Genomic DNA, 12,874 nt, shown 5'->3' on the forward strand with positions numbered 1-12,874 from the left:
ATGGTTTGTGGCAGAATTACCAATCATAAAATACATGTTTATATTTTCTTTCTAGGATCAAGTAGAACACACTGATTCAGCAGAACTGGCTGGTTGTGCTGCAGTCATCATGAGTAGGCACAGGGTCATTCGTTTCTTAACATATGTATAAGAGGAAAAGGTAAGAGGCGAGTTCTGCTTTAGAATATAATGATTCAGGGGTATGTACTTGAAATGCCTGTATTTCTATGTATGCTTATGAATATATATTTATATATGTGCACCTCTATATATGGATATATATCTTATAGGAGATGATGGAGTATGTTTAGCATTTTGTTGTTTTGTTTTTTATTGAGAGCAATTGCCTTGTTTCAGAGCAAAGATGTGACTTATTTTGTTTGGGGGAGGGGGGAACTGGGCAAAGTCGTTTTTCCTCAATCTATGCTCTAGGCAGATCTCATCAGTTAATACAGCTGTTGCTGAACTCTCTGAACAGCTGCTCATTACAGAAAAGGTGCTTGACTTCCTCCTAAAGGCAACTAATACAAAGGTCACTGAAGGGAGCTGGAGCAATATGTGGACTTGACCATTGTTTCTTGGGGTTGAAGGAAGTCCTCAGGATAATAATTTGTCCAGTTGATATGTAATTCCATGTTGTAATTCCATTCTGTGGGAAAATGGCATTTTCTGGATGTCTGATTTTTATCAGGATGAATGAATAATGTCTGGTTTCAGTTTGATCATGCCCCTTGTGACTTTCATTTTAGGACTCTCATACATATTTTTGGTGAAGACTATAAGAAACTACTTGAGTATTTTGTTTAATAAGAGTTTACTGAAACGTGTATGCTCAGAGTGTAATATTGAAAGAGTAGTCTACACAGGACAGCATGATAGAAAGTCCTAAGATTCTGCTTCTTTATGTACTTTATGATTTTTAGGCCTTTTCTATGAGATCAATAGTATGTTGGTATTGTTTTCTTTTGGTGCATTTTTTATTGTAGTGTTTTAATGTGATTGTGTGCTGGTCATCCGCTGTCAAGAAAATTTGAGAGACTTAAGGCTGTCAGTTCCAGTGGTGAAAAAAAATCTTGAGGGTAATTTGGAATGTGCAGTGTAGAAGTTCACAGGTTACATAATTCCTTATTGTAGAGAACAAAACAAATACCAGTCTTCCTGCTTTGCAGGTATAACACAAGGCCTATCTTTTTGTACAGTTCATTTCCCAGGAAGAAGCTGACATGTGAGATATCTGAGCTGTCTTGAGAGGCAGTCTCCAAGGTTAAGCCTGTTCAGAATATCATTTGATTTTAAGGAAGGTTTTTCTGTCCTTTACCTCTGTGTCCTTCCATCCCCACTAACGAATTAAAGTTTGTCTTATGTCTAAATGCTATGATGACTGGGATAGTAATTCTGGATACATGACACAGGCATTCTGGTACATGCACCTTTATATTTAGATATTAGAGGAGAGTAGAGCATGTAAGCTTGATAAAACATAAGTTTTTAAGTTTTAGAGATGAAGATAAGTCCATGCTATTGTATGAAGAAATTGCCAAGTAAAACACACAGTTTCTAAATTAAGCTGTGATCCAACAGGAGCTTGAAAATAAGCTGATTGACAGACTGTATGTTTTCATTGGATTTTTGCCATGAAATACAGGAGATGACTCTGCAATGGGTAACAAGTGATCTTGGGTTCTGGATTTACTGTACCAGTGGATGGTAGCCATTATACTCTATTTTTTTGGATGCAGAATTTAAAAAAAAATTATTTGCCTTTTATTTTTTTTTTTTTCATAAAATTAATCTTTTCTGCCAAATCTTTGCATAGAGGACTGTATTTTTTAAAAAAAATCTTATGCTTTTCACGAAATTGATGATTTATGTTTCCTTTTCCTTGCACTGGCACAATATCCTCCTCTTCATATTGTTCATCCCAATATATACTACATTAGGAAGTGTCTCCTTTTGGCAGCATACAGCTACAATTGCCATTGAAATTTCTTCCTGATTTGCTCATGTTTTTATTCTCACTTTTCCAGAGTTTAAGTCATATGTTTGCTGGTCAGCTTCTCTCAATGTCATGGCTTGAAATAGTTGAGCAATACTAAAGAGTTTCACAACTATCAAGGATACTTTAAAAATGTGCTTTCAACCTTTGTACTAGGAGGAAGTGTGGGGCTAGAATAATACTAAAACTGTTCCAAACTTTCATTGTGACACCTGTGAGTTACAGTTAAAGTTTCCAAAGACCTGTAAAGGAATGTTTCTATTTACGTTGGATCTTTAATAAAAATATTAAAAAAAGAAATTAAATTCTAAACCATGGGGAAAACATCTACCTGATTACAACATGCTGTGTTAGAGCATATTGTGTTTTCTGTTTTGATCTTGAGTTGCTGACTATGTAGAATTGAGGTATTAGACCTTGAACTGTCAAAAATACGAGTTGCTGACAATGTATTGGTCAAGAAGCATTGATGGTAACTGTTAGGAGCATAAGTACTTGTCCTTCTTTTCTGTCAGGAAGAGGGCAGTAAGGGCATTTGTGGGTTTGGCAGTGTGTTTTGTCCTTGGACAAAAACTTCTGGAAAAGCTTCATGGGATTGTTGTGTTCTTTTATATAATAATAATAATAATTATTTTAGTATTAGACCTGAAGATTTGCAGCTGACCTTTGTGAGCAATACCTACTTGCATAGACAATGAGATCTTATTTAGAGTGGCTGTCAGTTTACCGATTGTGAGTTTAAAAAGAAAAGATTCTCCATATATCCTGGTACATCAGTAAGTGAAATAACATTATGATATAAAAGGTCTTTTCTCTGTTCAATTTGGACTGTGAGCGTCCATCAGTCTGGATTTTTGCTGATTGCACAGTTGTGTACCAGTATTTGAGCTTCAGAATTCATATGATTACATATATTTGTTTATACATCGTTCTCTCTACTTCGAATTTTTAAAAATATAGAAAAAATTCTTCTGTCATATTGGACCAAGTTTAAACTCACAAATATTAGATATTTAGTATTAAGTAATACAGATGTTAATAAAATAATAATTTCACAGAGATGCTATGAAGTATTAACCACACTGGAATTGTAAGGGAGTGGGAGCAAAGTTCCAAGTTGTCTTCATATGCTCTTGTTATTGTTAAACATGTGGTCTCCTAAGTCTGAATATTTGTATTTTTCTAATGTTATAAAATCACTTATATAAACACTTAGTATAAAACTTACAAGCCAAGCCCTGACTAAAGTCAATGAAAATTATTATATTTTTTATGAACTTCAAACACTGCTGTTTTTGCTTAGGCATACCTTGTTCCTGATTTGTATGACATTGAAAAAACAGCTAATACAGGACTAAATTTAGGAAATGTTAGGGGCAGATGTGGCTTATGTTCTACTTACTCCAATGTGCATAAACTTGAGTTAAGAAGTAATTTTGTCAGGCTTTCAGTCCGGTGTTGAAGTTGTAGGAATGGTCAGGTCTGAATGCTTGTAAACATTTGAAAGTTACACAGAATCAAAATGAAGTTGTCCAAAGTTACTTGAAAACATGTTTTCAGCAACTATATAATCAGCATGGCATTCCTTCTCCATCAACTTGCTTGTCAGTAATCATAATCTTCTCTAAAATAAGCAAAACAAATAAAAAAAAATCAATGCTTGTAGTCTGTTTCTTTGGGGTCACTCATATTGCAGTTTGTGTTTATGTCCTAGCAAATACCTTGACTGGATGTCCTTTTTCGCTGTGGAAGTGCATGGACGTCTGAGTTCGGTGCCTTCAGGCAGTGTCACAGTTTAACTCTTGAACACAAAAATTTTGTATGACACTTTTCAGTCTTGCAGTGTTTCACTGACAAATACTCTTTGCATCGTTGATCTTAGTAGTAGGACTTTGCCTAGCAATAATTATTCACATCTTCATCAGTTGTTTGCTAGGCTGGAATGTTATCATTATGATGTAAATAAAATATATTATAAATGGATGTGAAATTATGTGGTATTTTGTACAAAATAGTCTTACAATAGGGAGTGTTAATGTTGGCTGATGCTCAGAACTCTGAATGGAAAAAAAAATTTCAAGCAGATTATTCATTGGGACAGATGCTAATTAAATTTTCAATATTTGATATTTACAGAGTTGGTAAAGATGCTTTCTGTTAAGGAATTGAAATGAGGTGGAGAGAAAGGTGCAAGAAAGTCTCCACACTCTCACAGTTTGAATGTAGTTTGAGTGAATTTATTATTTGTATGTCTAAGGAGAAAGCATCTGCTCTTTAAAATTATGTTGTTTTAATTGAAATGTGTGCAGTAAATGTAATTATTTCAGTTAGAATGGTATGAAAGTTTTTTAATACAGTGACCTGCTGGGGCAGATTGGATAACTCAGGAAGACCTCACAGTGGGTATCCAAGGGATCAGAGAGTACCCTCTGTCACAGTTAGAGATCAGAATTTAGCTTTTGGTAGAGAATGTAAGATGTTGAGCTTTTTTAGACTTCTGAAATGCAAGCTTTGATCAAGGTGGCCAGATTTTCCATTGCTTATGTTGTAATCTGTGCATCTCTGTACAGTAAATGATATGGCAAATCATCTATTTTCCTTGCAGGAGTTAATCTAAAATCCCAGAACAAAGGACAGGGAGTTTGTAAGGTGACAAGTCTAGTTTATCTCTGAATTTCTTTGCAAAATGGTTTTTTTTTTTGGGTGGTGCTCGGTGCAGTTTCTAAGTTGCTGTTATACTTATTGTCTTTTGTATAAATCTTTAAAACATAATTTAATCTGATTATATTAAACAGCAGTGTATTGATGTTGTAACATGATCATCTTTTAAAAACACCATATGTCAAATCTGAAGTCAATCTTAAAAACTTGAACTCTGCATTTTGTCATATTTTAATGCATGATCTTTTTGTACTAATAACCTAATCGTAGCTGTTGCCCACAATAAATACAAAACCCTCTATTTATTATTGTAATAATTGAAATAAAACTGGTTGATGTTTTCCTCAAATCCAGATACTATGGGGGCAATGTTAAAGTAAAGTATAATTTTAAATTGGAAACTTCCTTTGATGTGTTTGTATCTGTTGTATCTCTAGTGTAAAAGAGCAGGTTTTTAATTGAGCTGGAGACTAGTTGTCAGGTCTAACACTGTTTCTTATTGAAAAACAAGGTTCTCACCCTTTCCTCCTCCATTTCCTTAATTCACAACATTGAAAGACAACTCTAAAGAGAATAAGGCTGTTTTGGATGTTGTTCACAGAACAGATCAAATCAAGGTCTCTATGGTATATAGGTTATGGCACACATGTCTCAGTGAAAATGTCTTAGCTGGTAGTGAGATTTTTTAAAAAATGAAATAGGGTGTCTTGTTGCTACAAGTCTTTGGTAGCAAGAAAAGATATTCATACTGTTAGGGTAAAAAGGTTATGTATTATGCAAAGTTGTAGAAAGTTATTTAATGACTTAGGGTTGGGTCTTTTTTTCATTGCTCCCTTGTCATCTTCCTTTCTAGCCTGAGAGTATTATCTTTTGATGAGGCTATTTACTTCCATGCATTTTGCTAGGTTTCCAGTGCCTGCCTTTCAGGGAAACAAGGCTTATTAAAGCAGGCATTTTAAGAGCTAGCACAATTTAAGTAACACCCATTAAGTCCTTTAACAACTTTTACAAGTATGAGTCTTTGAAGCATTTCTGGGAAATGAGGAGTGACATAGAATACTGGTAGCCTAGTATACATTAAAAAATCAGAAGCATGGTGAGTTTAAACTACTTGTTCAAAGCCACATGAGCTAATTGGTGGTAGCATGGAACTGAAAGCCAGATCTTCAGATTGTTAGTTGGCCTTCTGATTCTCTAGACTGTTATTTTCTGACTGATGTTGGAGCAGTTTTGCTCTTACCATTATGCTGATGCTGATGGTTAAACATAGGAGACTGGAGGTAATAAAATCCAAAGCAAGTTTGAGGAGGTTCTTAATCTGAATTAAGAAAATTTAAGCACACAAATAATTTTTATTCCTGTAAAATACTTTTTATTTATGCATGTAATGTATGTACAATTTGATTTACAAAGGACTTCTTTCCCCTTAAATCACAGCAATATGTGGTGGAACACTGCTGACTGAAGGTTAAATATCTGTAATTTGTTCTCTGGCAGGTTCAGACAAGAATCTGGTGGTCTTTCTCTGACAAATGGAGAACTATTTCCAAGCAGAGGCATATAACCTCGATAAGGTTTTAGATGAATTTGAGCAAAACGAAGGTGAGTCATTTTGAACAAGATCATAGATACACCTTAGGTGTATTGTACAGAGAACACCACTGAAGAGGGAAGGATCTGTGATACCCTTTTTGCTTTTGAGTTGCAAATTAATCTCAGAACTTGCAAAAACCATCTGTCTCTCCAGTATTTTTTAGTAGTATTCTCTTCTGTTTCCATGCATCTTGTTTACTTTTCCAAAATTTCTCACTCTTTTAATAGCAAATTTTCCATATGGTTTTTAAAGTAAGGTTTTGTGAAGCTTAATCTCAGTGGCAATATTTTAATAATGTATTTTAGACAAATCAGGCAAAATTTATTTTAAGCTTCTTTTGCAGTTTTGAGACACTCGAACATAGAAATGTTTTATTAGGTCACATAAATCATATAATGGAAAGTTATATTTAAAGTATTAAATTTTTTGCTTAGTCTAATTGCTACTTCTGTGCTGTCAAGGAAGTTGAACATTTTATGGGAGTGGGAATCTTTCTAAGCATTTCTAGCTGTCTAAAGTGTATTAATCAGTACTTTAAGGTTGCTTGTGGAAATTCAACTTGATACTAATTGGTGTAGCTCTAAACTTCTTCAGTTCCAGAAACATGCAATTATACTACTAACGATTGATCAAGGATGTTAGTTATGGCAGATGTGTTGTACTGTTGTGCCCATATTTGAACATCTCTACATTTATATTCAGGTCATTCTAATGCAACAGAGTTAATAGAACCTGTAGCTTTAATAGGACAGTAAGTTCTTTTATTTAAACACTTTTTCAGATGCCGCTGTTTCACCTACACTATTGGGTGCAAAGTGGAATCAGATTCTAGATCCGCCTTCTCGTCGTCTGTCATTTAACCCGACTGTGGCCAATGTGAATGAAGCTACAACTCCTAATGAACGTCAACAGAGATTAAAGTCTTTTTCCTTGTCTCATTTAGTGACTACACCAACAGGAGGAGGGGATCACTGTGCTAATGGAAAGGATTTTAGCATAAGCCCAGAGACCCCAGTCATGTGGATTGATGATCAGGCAGCAGCAGACGATCAGTTGATTAAAAGAAACAGTAATCGGGATGATCAGTGTAACACTGTGGAAACAGGAGAAAAGAAATGTGGAAATACAGCTTGCTTGCCAGAGGAGAAAAATGTACTAGTGGTGGCAGTCATGCATAACTGTGACAGAAGAACACTACAAAGTGGCGATTTGCTGGATTGTAAAAATTACAACAGTCAGTCCCTAATGGACACTATTAGCTTTACACTGGATAATGAAAACCGACAGAGTGATCAGTTTAGTGTTACTGTAAACGGATCCACGGAAAAAGATATAGATACAGAAAAGCAAGTAAATAGGCTGTGCACTGAAGATGACTCTATAAGTCATTTGATTAATGCTTCATCTGAAAGCCTGACTGTTGCATGTCCCTCCTCTCGATTAAAGGATGATTTTAATATGAGTAAAGATTCACTGTTTTCAGAAGCTACAACTGCAGTGACTCGCTTACAGAGACCAGTTGATGGTACTGTTAAAATGCAAGAAAATTGTGTATCAGTTGAAAATTTTACTAGTAAAGCCATTTCTCAGAGAACAGATCTAGAAGCTAAAAACTCTTCTGGTTCAAGTAATGGAAGCTTAATTGTAGAACAGGAAACAACCCAACAGTTACAGTCTAGGCTATCTGGGCTCACTGAAACTTGTCAACCCAATGTGTCTGGAAGTGGCAATTACAAGGAACATGTTGCAGAACATTTTGCCCCTGAGGATGTTAGTGCCACTGAAAGCAAAGTCACTGAATATGATAAAAATCTTGGCACGACGGAATTGCTCAGCATGGCAGAGTGTTACCCTGAACCTCAGGAGATGACTAATTGGGAACTAACAAAGTTGAATGAGACGAATAATAAGCAAACTCTGGGAGAGAATGAAAGACTTTTGCAGACGAAACAGCCTGATGAGGCATGTAGTAATAGTAAAGAAGGTGGAGATGGCGTGATGGAGGCAGGCATAGACTTAAAAGGGACTGGTATAGATGAGCTTGAAGGGTCCAGTCTCTCTGATGTGGTGGCTACATCAGCAGCAAGCTCACTGTCTAATGGTTGTGATTCCTATGGAATGCAGAACCCAGTTGTTGCTCATGTTCCAAAGACTTTACCCTCCAAGGAAGACTCGGTAACAGAGGAAAAGGAGATAGAGGAGAGCAAGTCAGAATGTTATGCTAATGTTTATGAACAGAGAGGAAATGAGACCACAGAAGGAAGCAGTCTTATTTTAAACAGCACTGGTGACCACATAAAGAAAAATTATTTACATAATCTTTGTAGTCAGGTTTCATCCATGCAAGGGCAAACTTCACCAAAACCAGTGACTAATCTGCAATCTATCAGTGTTCCTTTTGGTGGTGCAAGACCTAAACAACCTACAAATCTTAAACTGCAAATTCCGCAGCCATTATCGGACCACTTACAAAATGATCTTGTTCCCCCAAATTGTGGAGGTAATAGTAAAAACAAAAATATCTTTGGTAAGACACAATTAGGGAATACGGGAGACACATTTCCTGGTGAAACATCTTCAAATGCCTCTGTTACTGATACTAATGGGGAACATTTGGAAGAGTATGAATCTGGAGTCTCCAGTAGTCCGTGCCTTGCAGTAGCCCCAGATAGTCCAGATAATGATCTCAGAGCTGGTCAGTTTGGAGCTCCAGCCAGAAAGCCTTTTACGACTTTGGGTGAGGTGGCTCCAGTTTGGGTTCCAGATTCTCAAGCACCAAACTGTATGAAATGCGAGGCCAGATTTACATTCACCAAAAGAAGGCATCATTGCAGAGCTTGTGGGAAGGTAAGTTTGTATTTTGTGAGTATGCTCAAAGCACACTTTTTTTTCTGGTACTGCACAAAATCAAAGCAGGTGACTTTCTAAGCCACTGGCTGTAGTTACGTGTGACATCTCTTCCTAAAAAGCCATGTCTGATTTGTGAAGGAAAAAAAAGGAGTTTCTAAGCTCTAACCTATTTAGGGTTCTAATAGAGAGTAACTAATTGTTATTTATAACTGAAAGAATTATAAGCCTTTATGAGCAGTGTATTTGTTGATTGCAACAAACAATGTCATTGGATTAATGTTGAACCGCTATAAAATGGCTTAGTGCAGGAAAGTAGATCGCAGAAATTACTTCATCAACAATCCCATTAAAGATATTGAAACACATTGATGTGAATTGGAAATCTGTTGAATTGCTGGCATTCCTGCTGGTTGAGATGGCTGATCAACTCTGTTCTTTTAAGTGTTCTTTACTAACTTTTCTCATATTGCATATATTATTTTAATATACATTTGCTTCTGGGAAAAAATGTAGTAAATTATCTGTAACCTGATGTATGTACATATGGTGAGAAATTTTGTAGTGAAGACAACTAAAACATAATTTCTGTATCATTTTGCATTGTGTAAGAAATATCTTATTGTTGACTTTTTTTTTTTTAGTTTTATATATGTGCCATCTAGGTCAACATAAATTCTTATGTGGCAAGTTTATGGTAAATGATTAGCTTGTAAAGCATTTCCAAGTATCTTGTTACTGAAATACAAGTCAGTGGCACATGGGAAGTAGGAATTTAGGAAAAAAAGATTATTATTCAAAAGCGGTAACTAACACTCTTGTCAAGTACATATTGAAGAATATTTTTAAGATTAAAAGAAATACTAAAACCCTCTAAAAATTAGACTAAAAGTAACTGGTTCATTTAGGCCCCATCCAAAGGTTTCTGAAGTTGATTGAATGACCTCTTGGCTGCTATGGATGCCATCTTTTGCTGCCAGGAGAGTGCAGGGGAGCAGAATGACCTGAACAAAGGACCTAATAGAAGCAAATATATCTGGAAAACTCAAACCTTTATGCTGTCTGTTTCTGGAAGCAGCCTAGCAGAAAACCCAGGCTTGCTTCTCTGTAATGGACTACATATGTGTCCCATTTGTCCTTTCAGTAACCAAAACGCATAGCATTCAGTCTCTTCACTGCAACACCAGATAAGTAGATTGTATTCAAATTTGATTTTGAGCCATGCTGAAAAATCTTTTTCAGGACACTTTTAAAAGCTAAGCAGGCAGTCATCGTGCACTGGTCCAGGACTTCCAGTTGTTTGCTTCTGCCCATCCTCTTGCAGGTTGGTTGCAGTGGAAGTCCTGATGTGGAGCTAGTAATCACAGGCGATCAGTAAGCATCAGATGAGGTACATGCCCACCTTTTGGTTAATATCAAAGGGCTCAATCTTTTTCTTATTGCAGTTAAGGAGAATCTGTAAGGCGTATAAGCTAAAGGAATGTCCATCATTTTAGCTTTGATATGTTAACTTATACTGTCAGTTATTTAGGTCATTCTTTTGGGTTTTATGAGTTTAACAAATATGACTACAATTTTCATTTACAATAATGTTTTCTATTGTGTTTTGAACAAATTCATTACTTGGATTTAATTACTTCCCTGTAACAACTGAAGCCTGGAATTGCACAAATGAGAAGCAGAAAATGAAAATATCTGTAAACAAAATGAATAAAACATGCACAGACAGAGCAAGGCCAAAAAACGTAGTGTGGGTTTTGTTTGTTTGTTTGTTTTTTGTGGATTTGGTTTTTTATTTGTTTGTTTTCATTTTTTTTTTTTTTTTAAACTACTAAAGACAAGCCATGAGAATAACAACCAGCATTGTTTTGGATGATTTGTGGGGAATGGCCAAAATAAAAGGTCCCATTGCTCTGTAGACAAACTTGTTTCTCACATGTGAAAAATGCATCATATATTAATATTTAATATTCTCAAGAGTGTTAGAATAATCCTCAGAATGGCTTGTTTCTAGAAGCTTTTGTTAGCTAATGTTGTCTGGGCCAAATTTGCACAAGTGCAGTCAAAAGATGTGGCAGAAAATGCTGGTATTTCATGGCTTCATATGTTATTTTCTCTAGAAGCAGCACTCTACTAATAAATGCTAAGAATTGATATAGGTCAAATAACACTTCATAGTTACTGCATATTGCTTTACAACACTTTAATTCCTGTGTGATTCGGGGAGGAAAGAGACCAAAAGCTCTGAGGGGCAAGCTCTGATAAATCTAGCTGTAGTGGCTTGGGACAGAGCTATCCTCAGCTCTGTGCTCTTGCTTTCTGGTTAAGATTACCATCCCAAAGCAAGTGACAATGACCATGTGCCTGGGGTATAGGTAACTACCGAATCAGTGATGCTTCCACTCTTTCTATTAAATGTATGAATCTCACTTAAAGAATTGGGGAGGTAGTGTCTTCGGATCTTGCAGTTCATTGTTTCTAGGGGAAGTCATGGGACTAAATATTTTTGAACACAAGCTTTAGCACAACAGTTTCTTTTTAAGATTTTTTAGCATCATGAGAAATCATTGTAGTAGGGGTGAATGTATCTGTTTCATTTGGGAATGAAAATTGCATTTAGAAATAGTTGAGTGGCACCTGGGAAGTCTGTCTCAGTTTTTAATTTCACGATAGTAATTGCAGAATTAATGGAAGATATGAACCTCAGGGGAATGGTAGAAAGTAATACACTTACAGTAAATTTGGAATTAAAATTAAGAATCTGAAGAATGTGTGTGAACACATTCATAAATTTTACCTTATGTATTTATGTATTTTCTATTGTCAGATGAAACAGTCATCCTTGATAGGAAAAATGGAAAATTTGTATGTCATCTTTTTACTGACAACCAAAACTATATTTTTTCCACTATAATATAAAAAAATCACCAAGCCCCCTAGCAACTAATGCCTTAACAACTCCTAGTGAACCTGAAAACCCTAATAACATAAAAAACTTGCTTTGACACTGCTACATTACTGTTTTCATAAGATGATATACTGAGATAGTGACTCGGTGATTGTTAATAATAAGACTGAATTGACAGTTGTGCTGGATTGTGTTCTTCCTCTGCGTTAGTACTGTTAGAAGGCTGATGCAGCCTAAGAGAAGAGGTGTAGAAGTTCTGTCATTGCTTCTATTTCCCTTTTTAATATTTAGATCATTGCACTTGGGAGCTTTGTTGAATGCACAATGTGTTGTTTGATAAAGGGTCCTAAATTAGATGTTAATTTGTGTTGAACTTTCAACTGGAAGCTTCTCCCAGAGAACTAAAAGGATGTCAAATGTCTCTAAAACATGCTGTGATGTTGTTATTAATATTCCCTAGAATGCTTGTAAGTTGGATTGAGGTGTAAAGCAGAAATCAGATTTTTAAAGTACATTTGCTTTTTTTTTTTTCCTAAAGGTTTTCACATATGCAAAAGAGTTTTTTATTTTTGCATGACAATGCCAGTGTATGCACACTTAAATTTTGTTTCTGAAATGTTTAAGTTAACATAATTAGGAAACATTAAAACTGGTTGAAATGAGACAAGGTGAGCTCTTTTTTTTTCACATTTGGTTTTCAACTCTCATGGTGAACTGAGAACTTATTTTATGTATGATTATTTTAAACATTTGCCACTAAAAGACTGCAAAGGTAACAGGCTGCAAAGTGGTTGTAATTTGGTGTGATCTTTAACTTGGTTGAAATGTAGTTACATTTATATATATTTATATGTGAAAATCTTATGTA

General features: G+C 35.5%; 1 protein-coding gene across 5 annotated transcripts in view; it reads left to right on the plus strand.

Moving 5' to 3' along the window:
- The window catches only part of ZFYVE9 (zinc finger FYVE-type containing 9), a 60,425-nt gene that overhangs the window by 16,407 nt on the left and 31,144 nt on the right, over positions 1-12,874 (plus strand). For 4 of the 5 annotated variants that reach the window (XM_033008739.2, XM_042786378.1, XM_042786377.1 and 1 more), the window contains 3 exons: positions 56-160; positions 6,155-6,259; positions 7,033-9,098. In XM_033008739.2, coding sequence (XP_032864630.1) covers positions 6,190-6,259; positions 7,033-9,098 — 2,136 coding nt within the window. In that variant the 5' untranslated portion in view covers positions 56-160; positions 6,155-6,189. The remainder of the gene's footprint in view (positions 1-55; positions 161-6,154; positions 6,260-7,032; positions 9,099-12,874) is intronic. The other variant, XM_042786379.1, reaches the window with a different exon arrangement.

Source organism: Tyto alba, unplaced genomic scaffold (genome assembly GCF_018691265.1).
Source record: "Tyto alba isolate M040663 unplaced genomic scaffold, T.alba_DEE_v4.0 Super-Scaffold_1000006, whole genome shotgun sequence".
In the NCBI taxonomy this organism is placed as follows: Eukaryota; Metazoa; Chordata; class Aves; order Strigiformes; family Tytonidae; genus Tyto; species Tyto alba.